General features: G+C 40.0%; 3 protein-coding genes across 16 annotated transcripts in view; 2 read left to right on the top strand and 1 right to left on the bottom strand.

Annotated features, from left to right (window-relative positions):
* Nucleotides 1-202: 202 nt before the first annotated feature.
* Nucleotides 203-13,838, bottom strand: zcchc4 (zinc finger, CCHC domain containing 4). The gene is made up of 13 exons (XM_004575000.5): nucleotides 13,655-13,838; nucleotides 9,177-9,295; nucleotides 9,011-9,093; nucleotides 8,623-8,895; nucleotides 7,978-8,058; nucleotides 3,068-3,140; nucleotides 2,835-2,985; nucleotides 2,278-2,378; nucleotides 1,656-1,777; nucleotides 967-1,042; nucleotides 810-861; nucleotides 559-706; nucleotides 203-448 (listed from the first exon to the last, which is right to left on the bottom strand). Exons 1-13 carry the CDS (start codon nucleotides 13,740-13,742, stop codon nucleotides 325-327), a joined length of 1,491 nt encoding a protein of 496 aa, XP_004575057.2. The 5' UTR covers nucleotides 13,743-13,838; the 3' UTR covers nucleotides 203-324.
* On the top strand, nucleotides 3,276-7,845 carry si:dkey-219e21.4 (E3 ubiquitin-protein ligase TRIM62). Its single transcript, XM_004574999.3, has 7 exons — nucleotides 3,276-3,390; nucleotides 3,784-4,002; nucleotides 4,511-4,606; nucleotides 4,747-4,983; nucleotides 5,070-5,089; nucleotides 5,187-5,317; nucleotides 6,028-7,845. Exons 1-7 carry the CDS (start codon nucleotides 3,301-3,303, stop codon nucleotides 6,624-6,626), a joined length of 1,392 nt encoding a protein of 463 aa, XP_004575056.2. The 5' UTR covers nucleotides 3,276-3,300; the 3' UTR covers nucleotides 6,627-7,845.
* Nucleotides 13,839-14,884: 1,046 nt separating the features above from the next.
* Nucleotides 14,885-19,106, top strand: part of ablim2 (actin binding LIM protein family, member 2) — an 88,036-nt gene continuing 83,814 nt past the window's right edge. For 13 of the 14 annotated variants that reach the window (XM_076881496.1, XM_076881494.1, XM_076881495.1 and 10 more), the window contains exon 1: nucleotides 18,106-18,156. In XM_076881496.1, the coding sequence (XP_076737611.1) occupies nucleotides 18,117-18,156 (40 nt within the window). In that variant the 5' untranslated portion in view covers nucleotides 18,106-18,116. Of the gene's footprint in view, nucleotides 15,185-18,105; nucleotides 18,157-19,106 lie in introns of those variants that run through there. The other variant, XM_076881498.1, reaches the window with a different exon arrangement.

The following is a 19,106-nucleotide window of genomic DNA, read 5'->3' as shown; positions in this document are numbered from 1 at the left end:
AAAAACCTGCAGCGTTACAGATCAAAAAGGACTGATTACTGCTCTTTGTTTCTGTACTGGCTGAAGGTGATAAGCTAGTATTTTGAGAACACTTGAATACAAAGCCATATTATGTGGATGTGAAATTTAGCTGTGGACCTGGAAACCTCCACAGAAAGCTTTACTTGTCAGTTCAGCATTTAAAGAAAAGTACAAACCAAACTCTCCCTTCAAGTTTTATTCTGTTACAACACTTTAAACCACTGCCAAAAAAAACCATGCTGAAAAGGAAAAAAATATTGCTTTGGATTGCACAGCTGAGAAGGTACTGCCTGACTACTGAAGTCACAGAGACTTTCCAGCCAACAACTTTGCTCTGCGAGCTGCACCAGACTTCCTCTTTGCTTTAAGTCTGAGGAGGGACTGGGGGGATCCTTTTTTTCCTCCAACTTTGGCTTTGGTCCGATGTCTGGAGTAGTAAAACACAGACGAGCAAGTTAAGACGTGTAAATATTAAATCTTACGGGTAGAGTGGAGTGACAAGATTTATCCCTTAACAGGAACAGATCCCTGGCTCACCTGTTGAACCTGTGTGTGTGTTTGACAGAGCAGTCTTTACGTTTGTGCTCTGGGCTTCCGCAGTTAAAGCAGCCCTCCTTCCCTTCACGGGTGGTACATGGGTGGTCTGGCAGGGCACAACGGCCACAGGACTGGCAGTGCTCCCAGGCTTACAGGAAAGATATTTAAATAAATTCACAAGAAATATATGGGAAGTGTGACGTGAAATCAGTAACTGCACATCAGTTTGCATCTGTGATTAATCGACCTACACGGTTTCACACATTTCACACAGGTTGAGCAGTGCTTCCATTCTCGGCCGTCCTGCAAACACAGAAAATACAGGTTGTGACATGCAAAGATTCAACGGAAACTTGATGCAGTGCCTTTTCAGTTTAAAAATAAAATGCAGTCACACGAGTTTCGTACCTTGGATGGGCAGAGGTTGCATTTCGCACAGTGTTTGTTCAGGGATGAGACATATCTCTCACATAAAGGGCAAAATCTAAAAACGAGAGGGTCATTCACAAATTAAACACTTTAAATTCAAATGTGCAGAGTTGCTTAAATACACACAAAAGACAGACAGACGTCTGACAGTTTGTGTTTCACAAAACTCTCATGTGTTTATGCATTTTATTAACTGCACAAGGAAAACCTGGAGTTGGCGGTATGAGCTGTTCATTTCTTCACATATGAAAGTCTTGAAAATACCAAAATAAAAACGCCAACCCCATTTTTAAAATGAAGCTGAGGGATTAATGACAAATAACACCAATGAATTCATGCATCCATTAGTTTCCCCATTAAACTGCCTTCTTAACTTTGTGCTAAATGTGATATCTTTAATTAAACACTTTTAAATGTAGCTCATAACTTTGCCCTTTTTATGGCGATGATTTTCTTACAGTTGAGAAAATTAACAGATGATTTTTATTCTCCACAGTTAACCAAAAACATGACTTTGGTCAGTCTATGCTCAAGCCCTTTTAGTTAACATCAAATCACAAACCAATAACAATCTATTCAAATGTTTTATCACATATACTTTAAGACATTCTCATCTCCAACATTATTTCTGAACACGTCTGGATTTAACTGAGTGAACATGTAGTAACCTGTAACCTTCCTCTTTGGGAAGGATGATGTCTCTGGGTGAAAGATTAGTGAAGAGTCTGACAGGAGACTGTTTTCTGCCCATCTTTCCATGTTTATACAGAGGATGGTTGTCATAGTCCACCTGGTTCAAAAGAAAAACTGAAAATTTTAAAACTGAAATTTCATTACTTCTAGTTCTAAATCTTTTATTTGTTTTTGTGGCCATAATATTCCACTGTAAAGTGCACTGAAATATTTAATAAATAAAGTAAGCTCGAGGATCTAGGGAAAGTGGAGCATTGATAAAAAGCATAGCCTTGATTCGGTTTGTAGTCTAATAACAGTAACTATGTGTGAGTCAGCATGCTGCAGCTGAAGCAGGAGCCAAAAACACATTTTAAATAACTTCAATTTAAGAATGCGCATAAATTGTTGTCTCTATGTCACATTTGATTGATAAACATAAATAATAAGGGGTAGAGTACGAGTCAGTGGAACTTTTCATTCGACAAAATTATGAGTGTCTATGCAAGTAAATATTATAGCGCATCACTTAATGTTATTAGTTTAGAAAAACCTAAAGCTATACGTACGCAGAGAGTAATATTAGCTGATGACTCTAAACTGCTGCCTTGCTGTTACCTGGTAATCCAACATGCTGAATGATGGGAAACACTCCAGTATCCGAGGCTCAAAGAAATAAGGGAAGACCCAGATCATGGGCATGTTAGCATTACTGCTGTCTGCACACACAAACACAACATGCATGCTACAGTCAAACACTAGATTTCTTCATTTAAAGTAATAGTTCTAATAGTAAACAAAAAGTCTCTTTCCTTGAGCCATGCAATGACTTGCTGCTACTATAACTTTAGCTTAACCCTAACCTGCAGAGAAAAGGATTGTAAGCAAATCTACAGTCTTTGCTTCTTTTAGCTCGTTTTGCTGTTAGTCTGTATAATTTAAAGTCTTACACTTCTCAACCAACCTCCTTTCCAACACCCAATAGAGCTTCTAAATGTATCTTAATGCTGCTCCACTTTGTGTGTCTGCTAACATGTTAGCCATATCAACTTTAAATTATGATAACATTTTAGCATAAAGTTTTGTTTTTGCATCTTATACCTATTAAAAAAAAGACACAAGTCATAAATATAAAAAGAAACAATTAATTCTGAAAGTTCCACAGCGGTGCTGACCAGAGCTCTGCAACTTCTTCCATGTGTGAGATAGCAGAGAGAAACTGTTGGCCAGGGGCTTCACCAGACCACCAAACGGAGGGTCGGCTACCATTGCCACCTTCTCCCCGTCAGACTCTCTGAGGAAGTTCTTCAGGGTTGCACTGGATGACTGATAAGAGAGAAGGCTTTATCAAACTCGGCTGTTGATGGAAAGTTTGACTGAACTAGCAGGACATCAGCTCAACTCCTACCTCTCCACCAAAGAAGTGATGGTTAAACATGTTGTAATGACAGAACTCATCTTGACTGTAGAACTGAGCATACCTGAAACAGAAAGATTTTGTTTGGCTTTTTATTATGCAACAGACTGTTCAGTGCTTCCGGACGCTGGTTAAAAAAAAAAGAGAACAAGTTTGAGCCTATTGACGACTGGTATACACCACATTAGGTAACAACACAGCAGGGAAGGATAAGGTGTCTGACTATGTGCTGCAAGCTGAAGCTTGTTACCCAGGAACATACCCATCCTGCACTTCTAGCACAACGTTACAGAAACAAACAGCAGCGAACTCAGGTAAGAAGTTCTTAAAACAACATTATTTGATAATGGTTAAAGAATATCCTTTAGTCCAGATATGCTGCCTTATTAAACAGTACACAACAGAACAGACTCGTCTCTTTGAAACTTGAATAAAAAAAACAAACATTGGATTTAATTATTATTATTTTATTTAAATTATTACAGTAGGTCAGACTTGGAACTCTGATCTGGAATAGATTTTTGGTAAAGGCTTGGCATGAAATGACAGGTTTTCTCGAACTTTTCATAGCCCTGACGAGTTAATTTAATCTATACACACACAAATACACAGCAGAAGCTAATTCCAAGAAAGTGCTTTTTTAAATAAAAGGTAAATGAGAGAATGACTTATGTAGAAATGTAATCTGTTTTTATTGTTTTGTTCAGTCCTCAGAAATGGCAGAAAGAGAGTCGTGCTCCCTCGGTAATGGAACGTCAACAGCCGTTTACACTAATCTTTTAGCGCCCTCTGAAGGCATCCACAGCCTACTGCAAGACGGGCTGAGCTTCACTCCACTGGACGCCAGCAGTGACGGCACTATTCAACCTTTTTCTCGTTCACCCAAACTACAGCGTAAGGCTGCCAAAACCGCACAACCCTCTCAGGTACAGATGTTTTGATTGGCTGGAACATACACCAATCGGCTATAGCATTAAAACTAGCTGCTAAATATTAATAAGTCGCTCTAGTGCTGCCAATCTCCATAAACCCGGCTTGTGGATTAACATCTTGTAGGTCAGGGGTGGGGGAACTCCAGGGCGCGAATACAATGCTGCATGAAGTATTTACTCTGTGATTCTTACACACAGACTTTAGAGATTTTACCACTATCTACGCATGGGTCATAGGCCATAATGACTGTGACCTAATCAAGGCAACACTGTGCATTTTCTCTCTATAAAACTTTTCTTTATTCGAGAGCTCAGCAACCAGCAGCCCCAAAAAAAGAAAAGGAATACTGTCATATAAATCTCAGTTTAGTGTCGAACTCTTTAAAGAACAGCAGGAACTGATTAACAAGTATGACGGGATAGATAGATCATAGAATCATCAGGTGCCAAAGACCGATCATTTAGATCATTTATGATACAAAAAATGTCCTGTTGTCTGCAGGAGCAGTTAACCAGACGTATCCAGGAGCTGCAGGCTGAAACATCCAAGACTAAGGCGCGCATCCAGTCTCTGAAGAAACGCAAGGCCGATCTCTCTGTAAGTAAAAACCTAAAACTACCAGCACTGAAAAATTACCTAATACATTTCTGACCACCAAGTCCAAGGACTGCAAACAGAGCAATGATATATAATAAATCCCTAATAACATGTCCTCTTAATCACGCTCCTTACTGAAGAGGACCACAGAGGTCATGAAGCAGCAGGTTCGAGAGCACTTTGAGAACATGCGGTGCATTTTGAAGCAGGATGAACAGGTGATCCTGGACTCCCTGGAGCTGGACCTGAGGCATACAAGGACCAAGCTGGACCAGGTTCTAAAGAAGTGGGATAACTACCACGACCAGGTCACCAAGAGCATGAGCAGCATACAGAGAACGTTGAGTAAAAGCACCACAGCGAAGGAAGGCGAGCAGGTCTGATTTACATACAGCTCAATAACAAAGCTATAAGTAGTGTTCTTTTATTTTAACCAGTATTTCTGCTTATGTCTCATCTCAAGGGTCACTCTGAGACTGCAAGGTAAATCGCTGCACCTTTTACCTTTGCTGCTTCATCCCCGTACAGGTCTAAATCACACCTCTGTGCCTCACTTTGATCTTTGTCACCACTCCTCCAGCCTTAAGAAGCCAGACACGTCTGAGAAGGAAATCAGGCTGAATGAAGAGAGATTCGAGAGGCTTCTAAAAACACTCTCCTCCATCTCCAAAAACCTCAAGGCCAGGCTGCAGAGGAAGACTCTACTCTTAGGTACTAAGATGCTTACATCTACATGCTATCAGGCTAACTCATTTACAGCAGCAGAGTGAGTGAAGTTAGGTGTACTTTGGGAGCATGACAGAACAAAGTAGGCCAACCAAGGGATGCTTTATCTGGTTAAAATAACACCAAAAAAAATAAACGTTTTTCTTCCCCCCCCCCCCTGCAATCTACAGTAAATGTCTGCTCCAGATTACTCATTTGCTGCATATACAAATAAATCAGTCATTGTGTGAAAAAATGGTTGGATGGTGTTTAGGTCAAAATATAGGTATTGATGATCATGGCATCAAATCCATCAACTCTCAACTTAGTAGATCCAAATAGCCGATATCAGCTGTTTGCTGAGCTGTTGATGCTAATGCACTGAGCCACCAGGTGCTTCTTAATAAGTGTGGATGTTGGCTTTCTACTTATCCATAGTTCCCACATGCATTGGTCTTCTCTCATTAGAAGCATTCCATCAGTTCCATATTGTCGGTCCATTTCCATGTATGCTGTGCTCCAGTAGCCCACTTCCTAAGCAATTTGACCTCTCCCCCCATCCCCACCCTGTAACACTAATAACCTGTCAAATCAAATATGCGGCGCCATCTGCTACAATCACGAGTAATAATACATTTGTTTACAATTTGTTTACAGTAACTCTGATAATAACAAAAGATCAAAATCTCATTAACAAATTATTTCATTCTTTTCAGATTCTTTCCCCATAATGATCGACAGGCAGTCTTGCCATAATCTGATCAGAGTGACATCAGAGGGGCGGGGCATGTCCTTCTCTGGCTCTGCTTGCCCAGCTCCAGAACATCCCCTTCAGTTTGATAAGGTATGCTGTGCTCTGGGGTCCTCTCCCATCACAGCAGGTCAGAGTTACTGGGAGGTAAATGTCCGCTGCTGCTCAGCCTGGGCTGTGGGTGTAGCCTATGACACCCTTGAGAGAAAGGGCAATGACAAGGGCGCCAAGCTGGGCCGAAACAGGAACTCATGGTGCGTAGAGTTTCAGAACCGCAATCTGACCGCGTGGCACAACAACCGGCACATATCATGTCAAGGAGTGGGGCAGACTCCAATTAGAAAAGTGGGAGTGTGGGTTAATTATGATAAAGGCCAGCTGATATTTTACGATGCAAAAAACATGGTTGTCCTGCAAAAGTTCTCAGCAGCCATGACACCGGTGTTCGACAGAGCTCATCACCAGTTCACTCAACCCCTGTACCCCGCCATACGCTTCCTGAGACCACCGGACAATCAGGTCTGGCCAAACCACTTGGAGTTTTGTTCCCAGAAGTTTCTGTGATACCATTATCATATTCTACATAAAGTTGTGCTTAGAAGTTTACATATGCTCATCATTGTGATGAATGCTATGAATGCTATATCTTTGAGCTACGTAGAACGATTGTACAGCATAAAAGCTTTAATGACTAAAGGCTCAAATATACACTTAAGTCTTTTAACAGATGGCACTGAAATTATTTTTACCTTGACAGGGCCTGTAAATAATTTGATCAATTGACTACAACTGGTAGTTTATCTTTGCCAGCATAAAAAAAGGATTCTCTTGACAGCACTCATGAGACCAAAACTTAGAACAATGGAAAACTCGGAACTGTAGGTTCTACAAAGGATTATAGATTTACACAAGTTCAGAAAGTCTGATGAAATCATCCCCAAATCTGATTCCAGGGTCATCGGCTCAAATATACACAAGTACATATTTGTGCCTGTATATATGCTTTTGACCTTTGAAGCCTGATCCATGAAATAACTGCTAATTTTTTTTAAAAGATTTATGGAGTGTTTATTTAATCTTTTGGCAATAAAAAAAATGAAATATTTATTTGAACATATGAGTTTTAATTTGTATCACATATGATACACTAGGCATTAAGGGGTAAAAATGTATCTTCTACAATGGTTTCACACTGAGAAAAGATCGATAAAATCTTTTTTAAAAAGTACCCTGACATTCAATGCCCATGATAAGAACATGAAAAAGTCTGACCACACCACTATAACAATGTGGAACATCTAGCCCAGAGGTATTCAATTAAAATTTAAGGAGGTCCAATTAAACAAAACCAGTATTTCTCAAGTAGCCAAATAGTTGTAATGGTATCTGTATATAGTCAACAACTGGCTGTCATTCAACAGTATTTCAAGAATGGCTAAACTTCAGATTCCCACATCCTCCTCCACAGAAGCATAGTGGTAACTTCTCCATAAAGCAACACACAACCTTTCATACAAGTACCTTGAAAAGCTACATAGCAGAATTTAGACTGAGACATAGTAACTAAAGCTACACTACTCAACTGGCTGATGACAGCTGGAATTGGCCTTGATGATCAGGTTGTAATGTCATGAAACGTACTGCCAGTCCATATATATTCGTTCAGTCAGTCCTGAAATCTTCTCTCATTATGAAACATTAGCATCGGTTTCAAATGCCACCATGTTCTGCTCAGTTATCATTCTTTGAAATGCACAAAGAGGGTTTGCAGAATAAACATGTTAGACTCAGTGAAATGCAGTCTAATTCATTCTCACCTTGATTTTATATACACAAAATAGCCTATGTGCAAACACCTGGAACGCTTTATTATATACAGGAAAGCAGCAACTGATGCATAAATTAGCAAACTTACCTAAAGTCAATGTCCAGCAAGAGACTCTTTATTGGCTCAAGCTTTTGCTCCAGATTTTGCAGCTTGATCAGCTCCTGCAGTCTGACCCAAAAGGCAACAATCTCATTACTGATGAAAAACACATCTGTAAGCGTTAAACATTTAAAGCATTTAACTGAGATTTGACTAATCAAAATATTTAGCCTTCAGTATATGACAGTTACACATAATTGATGTATCACCTGTCAAATGCCATACCTACAGTGACCCACGGTGAAGGCAAAATCATGCTGCAGTGGGAATAGACAGAGAGACTTCTCCAAAATTAAGTAGATGCACCTATGGTATGAATTTCAAAATCCTACATTGCCACTTTCTTGAGAATGTGATGTAACAGAAGGTAGTGTTTTTCCAAGGGTGTAGAGATCACAAAGTGTAGTTGTACAGAAAGATGTACATTAGCAGAGAGGACTTGGTTAGTGTGTTTCCATCATCATAGTTGAGCTCGTCACAGTCAAATTAGAAACCTTAGGTTACATAATGGCTCCATTTCTGCTTTAAGTCACCAGATGAACTGATTCATCGAGGCAGTTCAGACAAGATGCTTCACTATAACCGAGACAAATTTTCTGATACATTCAAAGGTCACACTTGTGTCTGTCTCACCTGGGTGTGCCCACACACAGTATTTTCCTGTATCCCAGACCTGCTAAAGTATCCAAGAGAAAGTTTGCACTGCGGTCCGTGAAAAGGTACTGTGCGTTGCTCTTCTTGTTGTTCAGGGGACGCAACAGTGCACTGGGCCTCCTCAGCTGTGCTGCAGTAATGGGAGTGGATATGTGAGCAGAGTGAAGGCTGTGCTCGTCTGGCAGGAGCAGAATCTGACAGTCCTGACAGAACTTCTTCTCGTCCAGAGGGAGCGAGACAAACTTTTGAAATCTGAAGGACAAGATACAAATATCCTAAAAGTCATCCCATACAAAATCAGCATTAAATAAATAAAATGAAGCTTTATAAACAGCCTAAGATAAGCAAAATGAGTATAAAATCTCACCTGCTGCAGTACTCCTTATGGGGGAAAGGGGGCCTCGTTGACTGGCTCTCTGCTTCTCTGGCCAGCAGCCTGGCTTCTGAAACCTTTGACGCAAGTGAATTGAAACAAACTGATCGATGTCTTACATCGTTTTATCATGAGCTCTGGAATTTTCCAGTAAGCCTACCTTTTCATCTTCCCACTGAAAGAAGTTGCAGTCTTTTCTATCTCGACAGGCCGAACATGCATAAAACCTCCGACTTTTTTCTCCTCCTTTACAAACCTTCTCAAACAGCAAGGTAGGACCTGACAAAATATACAAAGTTGTTAAAAGTTTGTTATATTCCACAGAGAAGAATAATATGGGTCATTTCTAACCCCGGAAGGTCACACAAACATGGGCTAAAGTCTTCAGCTCACCTGTTCATTAAACAGAAATATTTAATCGCCCAATAGCATGGCAGTAACTAAATGTATTTAAAGTTTTGAAATTCAAACTGAGCATAAAAATCGTAAAGAAAAGTAATTTAAGTCACTTTGAATGTAGCATAGTTGGTGTTCCCACTGAGACAACCATCTCTAGGGTTTACAGAAAACGGTCAGTACTTTGTGCCAAACCGCTTCCCTGATGGCGTTGAAGCCAGAGAAGAATAGTTAATCTGCTTTTAGCTGACCGTGGCATGCAAAAGAGCATGTCTGAATGCACAACATAATACCTCAGCAGGTGCCTCTCCTTTCAGCTAAGAACAGGTAAGTGAGTCTACAAAACTTTGAGCATGGTCTCACAAATTTGGAAAAACATTGGCTGGTCTGATGACTTAAGAATTCTACAGCGATGTTTGGACAGCAAAATTTGGTGTAAGTAACATGAAGTGATGGGTGCATGTGCTTTGTATCAACAGTTCAGGGAGCTGCTGCTGTTATGATGTGGGAGCTTATTTTCTTGGCACACTTGGGCTCCCTAGTACCAGCTGATAATTTAAACACCACAGCCTACTCCAGTTCTGCCACCTTGTCCATTCTCTTATGGCTGCTCCCAGCAGGATAGCGAGCCGTGTCACAAAGTTTGGATAATCTCAAACTGGTTTCTTGAACCTCACAATGAGTTCAGTCTACTCAAATGGCCCGAGAGCACCATAGAGATGTGGTCAAACAATGTATAGCAGACAACTGCGACTGCAACCAAAATATGTGAGAAATGTTTTCTGCACCAGGCACGTGCAGGGGGGGGGGCTAGAGGGGCTTGAGCACCCGCCCCTTTCCTGATGGGTGCCCAAAGTGCCCTTTTGTTGAGGCAACTTTTTAAAAAAAAAATTATTATTATTTTTTTTTTATGTGTGTGTGCGTGCGGAGTCCTGTCTGTGCCCCTCAACAATAATATTTAACTATTAATCACAGTTTTGCTAAATAAAAGGATCTGGCTTGCATCAGTCACATGATCACATTTAACCAATGATCGCCCTTGACGGCAGAACGCGCTGGTTACGAGCCGGGAACGAGCTCACAAAGAGCACGCGCATTTTTAGCGGTCCGGAGCAGCAGAGTGAAGCTGACCCCCCACCCACTTGAAACATAAAGGCAAATAGGCGGAGCGGTTAGTGCTACGTTTGTGCAGATTTGTGCAGGTAAAATTAGCGTTTGTGCTGCTACGGTTTCCGAGATATTAAACTTTATTTTATAGGTCATTCAAAGGTCACCATCCCCCCAGACTGCTCCAAAACGGGCCAAAATGGTCTACTTTTTTAGTGCTACGTTTGTGCTGATTTGTGCAGGTAAAATTAGCGTTTGTGCTGCTTCTGTTTTAAAGATATTAATGAAAATGAAAAGGTCAACCAGCCCCCCCACATTACCCAAATCCAACAAAAGTGGTATCAAACGTTTGTGATACGTTTGTGCTGGTTTGTGCTGCAAAGATTTTCGTTTGTGCTGCTATCATTTTAAAGATATTAATAAAAATTTCTAGAGGTCATCAGAGGTCAACCAGCCCCCCCACATTAATTAAATCAAACAAAATGGCTGTCAATCAACTGTGCTACGTTTGTGCTGGTTTGTGCTGCTAAAATTTTCGTTTGTGCTGCTTCTGTTTTAAAGATATTAATGAAAATGTAAAGGTCAAAAGGTCAACCAGCCCCCCCACATTACCCAAATCAAACAAAAGTGGTATCAAACGTTTGTGCTACGTTTGTGCTGGTTTGTGCTGCAGAAATTTTTGTTTGTGCCGTTATTATTTTAAAGATATTAACAAAAATTTCTAGAGGTCAACCAGCCCCCCCATATTAATGGAATCAAACAAAATTGATGTCAAACGTTTGTGCTGGTTTGTGCTGCTAACATTTTAAAATTTTTAATAAAATAACGTCTTGATGCGTGCTTAATCATCCAGGTAAGTAAATCCCAAAAGGTTGATTCTGTTCATCTGGACATTTTCAGTTGGAGAAACGTTTCGTCACTCATCCAAGTGACTTCTTCAGTCTCAGCTGACTAGCACAAACGCTAATTTTACCTGCACAAATCTGCACAAACGTAGCACTAACCGCTCCGCCTATTTGCCTTTATGTTTCAAGTGGGTGGGGGGTCAGCTTCACTCTGCTGTCCGGAGCTGTAGGAGAGACACAGACTGATGCGACAAAACCAGTAAGTAGGTGTACAGCGTGCACTGTAGTGTATAGCACCCAGGAGTATTGGCTTATTACGTACACGTTGGTAAGCTGTCTTGTAGCAACTGACGAACTGAAACAAACGAGCGTGCTGTGTGTGCAACAGCGCGACAAACATTACCTGTCCTTTTATTAACTGCACAAGTAGTGCTGGTCATAGCTGCTGGCTACCTGGCTGTCATGGGTCTGTAGCTCTGTCACCGTTTTTGGGAACATATTTAGTTTTAAAGTATTTAGAAACATATTTAGTTTTAAAGTAAGTTACAGAGCTTTTCCTGCCTTTCTGGAGGGATTATATTTCACTAAAAAACGATCTAATATGCATGTCCACATAATAATTATTATAATATATTTAAAAACACAAGCTGTATTTTAAAGAACATACATTAAGAAGCAGATTATATTAGATTTATATTTTAAATAAGACAAAATTTGGATTTTACAGTAGTGAAATTATTGTATCTCTACAGTTTTAAAAATGTAATAAGCTTTGCCCTGCACAGAGTGGATAGTGAAACAAATGGAATCATCATAAATACATTATTTCATATTTATTACTTCCCCCTCCTCATTGCTTTATTATTGTAGCTCTAGTAATAAATAATAATGTAAGGATTCTGAATCAGCACAGTGATGCCCATAGTATATACAGTATTCTGAAGAAGATCTAAAATGTCACTGTGTGTGCATGTGTGTGTTTTATGTATATGGATTTTTAACATTGTCCAGACATGGCTGGTAAGGACATGAGGAGGAAACAGCAGGAGCTGTGTGAGGCTACTAAAGGCAGGGCTATAACATTTTTCTGTCATCATTTTATTATAGATTAAGTGCTGGAGTTGTTAGGTGTGGATAATTAGATTATAGTTTATTGCAATAGCAAGTTGTGCCTTGTTCTCAGATAGACAGCAAGTGCAGAGTGATATATGAAATGATGGGATGGAAGGAAGAAGAGAAGCAAAGAGTGATTCACAGGCAGAGCCTAAATTATTTCTCACAGTTTTTTGTGTCCTTATGGTTCCAAGCGCTGTCACCAATCTTTGCATTTTGTTATTATCTCATGACACTTGTTTAATCAGCTACCATCTCTCCTGTGGACTTTTTAATGTCTACAGTCTCAGATCAACACAGCCCTGCCCTTCCCATATTAGATTCTTGATGAATGTGTGTTGTTGTTATTCAGCCTGGTTCAATGTGCCCCTTTTTAACTTTGAGCACCCGCCCCTTTAAACCTCTCTGCACGGCCCTGTTCTGCACCCTGCAGTATGTGTGGCACAAAGAATCAAAGCAATTTTAAAGGGAAAAGAAAGTCCCATAAAGTTGATTCTGTTCATCTGGACGGAGCGTTTTCAGTGGGAGAAACGTTTCGTCATCATCCAAGTGACGTCTTCCGTCTCAGCTGACTGCAGGTTTCCCCAGACTTAAACAGTACATTTGCATAATGACTGAAACCAGCCCACTGAAGGAACAAAGGTCATAATTATGCAAATTCTCGTGACCATTGATCAACAACCACTGATCACTGAAAAAGAAAGTCCAAACCGGTCGTGCCAAGGTACATATCCACGACGGAATTTGTTCCCCCAGCGTGGGGAGCTGTAACTTTGCTGTATAAAGAGCTAACATCTCCAAAATTTCAGGAGTAGTTAGTCATTATAAGAAGTGTTTGTGAACTAAAAATGAAGAATGAGAGATACCGTTTGTCCGTGATTTGGACAACCCAGTGGATGCTGGAGACGAAGGGTAAACAAACTCTGTCGGAGATGCCTTCCTTGGCACGACACCTGTAAGCGTGTGTACTATATACACATGTACACATGTAGTAGATTTCATTTTCAGAAATACACCCCTATTACTGCTAGCTACTATAGGCAGGATATATTAAAATAGCTTGATTACATGTATAATATCATCACAGACAATCTTGTTCTAAGTATATCAATAAAAAGGCTAAGCAACTTTAAAATAAGACATCAAACTCAGTTTGGCTTACTCTAAGTAAACTTACCATGAGAACAACACGGGGCTGTTTTCCCGCCCTCACCGAGAATAACTTCTATTCCGTAACTGTTGCCATATTCCTCGTTTACATCCATTCTGTCGAGTTTATGCAACAACAAAGTTTAGCTTTAAACCTTTCAACATGATGGCGTGCCCATGAAGCCCTTTTCTTGTCGCGGAGATATGACGTCACAACCACGTTGTCGCAGAAGGCAAAACAAAAGCTGAAATAAGCTCATTGGTCCAGTTTACTTTGATGATGACTGAAATTGTTGTCAAAATTTACGAATTTCAGTTGTGTGGGGTTAATTGTATTGGTAGTGGTTAATAGGAGTAAGATCATGATAAAATCCGATGTGTTATCGATATATTTTAGGAATTTATGCTATTGTATGGAGTGACTTTAATTCACATGCAAAATCATAATTTATTTTATAATTAATTGGACATTGATTGTCCAAGGAGCAGTAGTTTAAAAAAAATCATTAAATATATTAGTGTTGAACCACAGAATCCTTTCCTTACCTGTATATTTAGCAATAGATTTATTTCAAATTAGAATGAATTTTTGTGAAATAAGTATTCAAAAACAAAGACGACTTTTACAATGAGGTTTCTTTATACCAGGAGGAATGTAGTCCACCGCTGGATACTCTGTCATTACACGGCGGGTTTTCTTTAAGAAAAATACAATTCCCATAAATTCCGAGCCATGAGCGCAGTGGCGCTGTCAGCCCGATGACTGCTCTGGAACTGCCGGCTGGATGCTGAAGCTTCAAGAGACAACACGGCCGCTGTTACCTAAATCCAAACAGGAAGCTTGCAGTTTATGTCTTCAAAGTAAAATACATTTTAGTGAAATAAGAAGGAATCGATCATCTCCAAATGTTTTCTTTTATTTGAGTGATGGAAAAACTCTCCCGAGACGCTTACCCCTAAAATCTAAACAGAATAACAAGTTCCAACAAAAACATTTGCCAGTATTTATTTGTTATACATATATTCCATATATTTATTATATTTTCAGATCAAATTCGCACAAACAGAGAGTAAAAAGTAGCTTTGGGATTCCCAGTAGCCCAGATATAAAGGTCGCATTTCTGCTACATTTTATAACATAGAGCACAGATACGCTACTTAACCGTCAGCGTTCAAACTGACATTTATTTTGAAATGACGCACCGGACACTGCTCAATCCCTTCTTCTTTCGAGTTTGACACTAGCGTTTCTGCACCGTGCGCCCACACCCAACCTGCACCGTCTGCTGTACGGAGAGGCAGCGCAGTTCTGCAGTGTGTGCAGGACATTGTCCTCACGGTGCAGCTGTTTGTGGAAATCTGTGCGGCGTCAGCAGCCAGGCACAGCCGGACTCTCTGCTGCACTTTCCCGTGTAAACATCTCTCTGTCATTCATTCGGCTGGCTGCCACTGAAGCTTGCGCGCTTTGCATCCATGTACTGTTAATGTGGATAGTGACTTGTTTACTGTGCATCATCTGACTGGAGAATATATCTGACTGGCACCATGAGCAGCACGGGTAAGACCGATTAGACTATTTTACATTAAACACTGCGGTTTTTTAACTACACAAACGCAAATGTTTTAGTATTAATAGAAACATTCCAATAATATCTTCTATAATATCTTTTAAAAGGATCATCATAAAATCCAGTTAGCTGATCAATACTGTGTCTTTTCTTCTTTGTCTCAGGTAATGGTGCTTTTTTGTTTTTGTTTGTTATTATGTGATCAGGTGTGGAATATATGGTTAAAGTGTATTTATAATCGGTTAAAACATAAAAATAGTTCATTCCCTCTCTTTGCTGCAAAAGGGGCACCAGAACGCACCTAGATAACAGATTCTACATTAAAGACTAAAATCTGAAGTTTAGACAAAGCTTCAGCTTTAATCCCTTTGAGAAATGATATTATGTGGGTTAATTAGGTTGCAGCTACACCCACAGTGGCTTTGGTGGCTCTTTTCATCATGTGGCTCTGCATTGACTGTATGCCTCTGTGTCTACAGCAGGCCTGACTTCTGGTGAGGTGCTGCCAGCTGTGGCACAAAAAGGTTGATCGTTATTTGAAGTCTGTGTGTCGTGTCAACTAGGCAGTTAAGTGCATTCTGGTTTGCTTGTGCAAATAAATCCAAGAGCTAAACTTGCAACACAAGTTCCACAATAATAAGTTCCTAATGCGAGAAAGCTCCTCGGCATGAGGTGTGGCAGTAAATAAAATGTTGTTAAGACATAAATTTGCTTAAGGGTAAATTACAAATGGATGTGTTATAGCTCACAAATAACACACAGAAGATGAGTAGGCAGTCTCATAAAGGGATGGACAAGGTCATCAACAATGCTCAGGTAGGCAGTGGTGTTCAAACTCAGCTCAGCCTCCACAGCATGAGCCATTGATGCCAGCAGGACGGCTCCATCCTGACCCTATCATCCAAATGTTTTTTTCCTCTTTTGTTGAAGTTTGTGAGGCTGTGTGAACTGTAGTTTCCTGTTGTTAGCTGGCAGGAGTAACGCCTGTGCTGCTGCAGCATATCTGGTTCATAATTTGTGTTGCATTCAGAGATGCTCTTGGCTGCAACGAGTGGTTATTTTAATGACTGTAGCCCTCCTATCAGCTCAAAGCTGTCCTCTGACCTATGGCCAAGGTCGCTCACAGGCTATTTTCACTTTTTTGGACCATTCTCCGTAAACCCTGGTTGTTAAGGGAAACCCCAGTAGATCAGCAGTTCCTAAAATACTGAGACCAGCCCATCTGGCACCAACAACCATGACATGTTTAACGTTACTTCAAAGCACCTTTCCTTCATTCTGATGCTTGGCCTGAACCTCAGCAGGTCATTGTGATCATATGAACTGTCTGCCATGTGTGTGTATTTGCCATAATGAGTAGCTAAACTGCTGTACCTCACAAAGTGGCCAGTGAGTTAGTATCATTGCAGATGTGTACTCATGTTAAAAATTGTTTAAAGAAATGAGTAAACACTTAGGATTCAGACTACAACATATTTTTTCTACTTTTGGATTTTAATTATGTCAGTGAAAGGCTGTAAGCACAGCAGTCCCACCCAGCTGTTGTTCAAACACTGTTTGTGGGGGCAAAGACAATCAGAGGAAAGAGGGAGGGAGACTGGCCTTTAAGAGAAAGGAGCTAAAATTGCTCACTTTATGACTCTTGATGAAATGAGGAGCTGCACCAAGGGCCAGTATAAATAATTATTATTTTGAGACTCTAGTAAGATGCACGTTTGATGATGCATACATGTTTCCCCGCCATTTCTGTTTCCTGATGTCTTTTACCAGATGTCAGATTTTAAAACTTGTCCAATCCAAAACAAGTAGAAATGTGAGTATTAGTAGGGAAAGAGATTGGGTTCTTCAAGACAGGAAAATGGACTGTCCTCAGCTTCAATGAGGAAACCGTGGCTGTTGGAGGCATTAATGAGAGTGCTGCAGTGTGCACACCATTATAATCTGATGGAGAAAGAGACAACCCTGAGATGGCATTACTCTGCGACTTTGTCACCTTTCTGTGTGATGCATTTTGATAGATGTAACTTTTTAGCTGATGAAGAATGTTGGTAAAATATGTGATTAGGGATTCAGATCTCTACCTAAGCATGCTGACAGCTGGTCTGCACACACAGGATCAGTATGCTTCTGATAAACAGCTTTATCTGTTGAAGAGGTGCTGTTGTATTTCAGTGTGTTTAGCTAGCAAAAAAAGTCTATTTCGAAGAGATGTGTTCATTAATCTTTACAGAGGGTGTTTCTGAAAACAAGGAAGCTTGGAGCACTGGCAGCTTGTTTTGATGATTGAGCATGTTATTGGAAAACGAAAGTTATGTTTTGAGATATTTTCCTTTCACTGGATTAAGTTGATTTTTGATATTTTCCAGATCACAATCCCGTTACTGTCCTGTTCTGACTTTTCCCCTTATCTTAATCTCATTGTAAAATAATGTTAAGAATTCCAAGTCTACTATCTGGCCCTGCCATAGTCCTACATTACTGTGCAAAAGTCTCAAGCCAATCCTCATTTTTTCATATTTTTCTGGGAAAATAAGTGATAAGTGCAACAATTTCTTGAGCCATGTGCAAATATCATTGGAAACACAGTACAGAAGGCAAAACCAGGGTTTGTACAAGTCTTGGTATGACCACATTTATTCTTCTTTAACTAATTTTCAGGAATAGTTCTCTAGTTTTCTTGCTTCTTGTGTGTGTGTGGGATTGCAGCTGCCAAATAGCAGATCTCAATAGGCAACATATTTAAATGTCCTTCAGCTGTAAGATCATAATCCAGCTTTAATGTGTTAATTACATATGTATGTTTAGCATTTTTGACTCTTTTATCCTGAGGTACTGGTCACATTTCACCAAGCAGTGAAACAGACAAACCTGATTCATTCTTTATCTGAAACCACACTGTCCTTCCAGAACCAGTGTGACCCAATGGGACTGTTCATAGATGAAGTTCCAGGCCTCAATTCAGGTAATGTTCTTAAGAAAAAATAAAGAACTAAGGAAAGAGAGATCCACAGTGCGGTTGTCTAGTAACTAGAGCAGGGCGATATGACCAAAAATATTTATCACGATTTACATTTGAAAATTTGCGATAACGATATAACTGACGATATAATTGAAACTAGACAAAATACTCTTTATTATAAATAAACTTTATTAGTGCAAAAAAAAAACAAACAAAAAAAACCCCATCAATGTATTTTCACTTAAGCAAGCAGCTTTTTTAAGTGCATTAAAGTTATATAAAAATTTAACAGTGCAAATGCAAATTCCTTGCTGACAGTTTAACCAAAAGGCATTTCCAGTGGAAACTGGCCGACATATCCTCAGCATAACCATGTATAATATCCACAAAACCTAAAAAGAGGTTATACACACACAATACGGTAATATTATGTTGAAGCACAGTACGTATCACTCCGCGAGGCTCCGCCTACGATAGCCGTAATGCTCCGACAATCCATCAAGCGGTGCGGCTTCATAGCTTAGCAAAGTCGTACTAAAACATTTGACAGATTTTCGAGCGCCGTGTACATAAAACCGTTTCGAGGTCAGTAAACACAACCAGAATTCATACATAAGGCACACGGGATTATAAGGGGCACTGTCGATTTTCAGAAAAATCAAAGGATTGATTTTAAGTGTGCCGTATTTTCCAAAAAACACGGTAATAACGACGGCCCGCTAGCATGCTCTACCAAAAATAGTGCTTTGTTGTGTATCTGACGGATGAAAGCCAAACCAGTCCCACACCACTGAAGTTGCAACATTTTTACAAACCAATCCTGGTTCATCCGTTTCATTCAACGATCCACTTTCGCTCTTCTCATTCTTCGTCGCCGCCATGTGCGTATGTAAACAAAGGCACTGCGCATGCGTATTTTACACATATTCTATCGCGATATTTCATTTTCTTAT

Source organism: Maylandia zebra, unplaced genomic scaffold (assembly GCF_041146795.1).
Source record: "Maylandia zebra isolate NMK-2024a unplaced genomic scaffold, Mzebra_GT3a scaffold12, whole genome shotgun sequence".
Lineage (NCBI taxonomy): Eukaryota > Metazoa > Chordata > Actinopteri > Cichliformes > Cichlidae > Maylandia > Maylandia zebra.
The sequence above is the reverse complement of the archived record's forward strand: the minus strand, read 5'-3'. Positions and strand labels throughout refer to the sequence as shown.

What these genes read in the sequence shown, in the direction of transcription:
- si:dkey-219e21.4 (XM_004574999.3), top strand. Translation starts at nt 3,301, where the DNA reads ATGTGCTGCAAGCTGAAGCTTGTTACCCAGGAACATACCCATCCTGCA. An exon ending in AACGCAAGGCCGATCTCTCT is followed by an intron (nt 4,607 to 4,746) that starts GTAAGTAAAAAC and finishes TCCTTACTGAAG; the next exon opens with AGGACCACAGAGGTCATGAA. An exon ending in GGTCACTCTGAGACTGCAAG is followed by an intron (nt 5,090 to 5,186) that starts GTAAATCGCTGC and finishes CCACTCCTCCAG; the next exon opens with CCTTAAGAAGCCAGACACGT.
- zcchc4 (XM_004575000.5), bottom strand. Translation starts at nt 13,742, where the DNA reads ATGGATGTAAACGAGGAATATGGCAACAGTTACGGAATAGAAGTTATT. An exon ending in CTGTGTGTGGGCACACCCAG is followed by an intron (nt 8,059 to 8,622) that starts GTGAGACAGACA and finishes CTTTTGGGTCAG; the next exon opens with ACTGCAGGAGCTGATCAAGC. An exon ending in GCAACCTCTGCCCATCCAAG is followed by an intron (nt 862 to 966) that starts GTACGAAACTCG and finishes CTGTGTTTGCAG; the next exon opens with GACGGCCGAGAATGGAAGCA.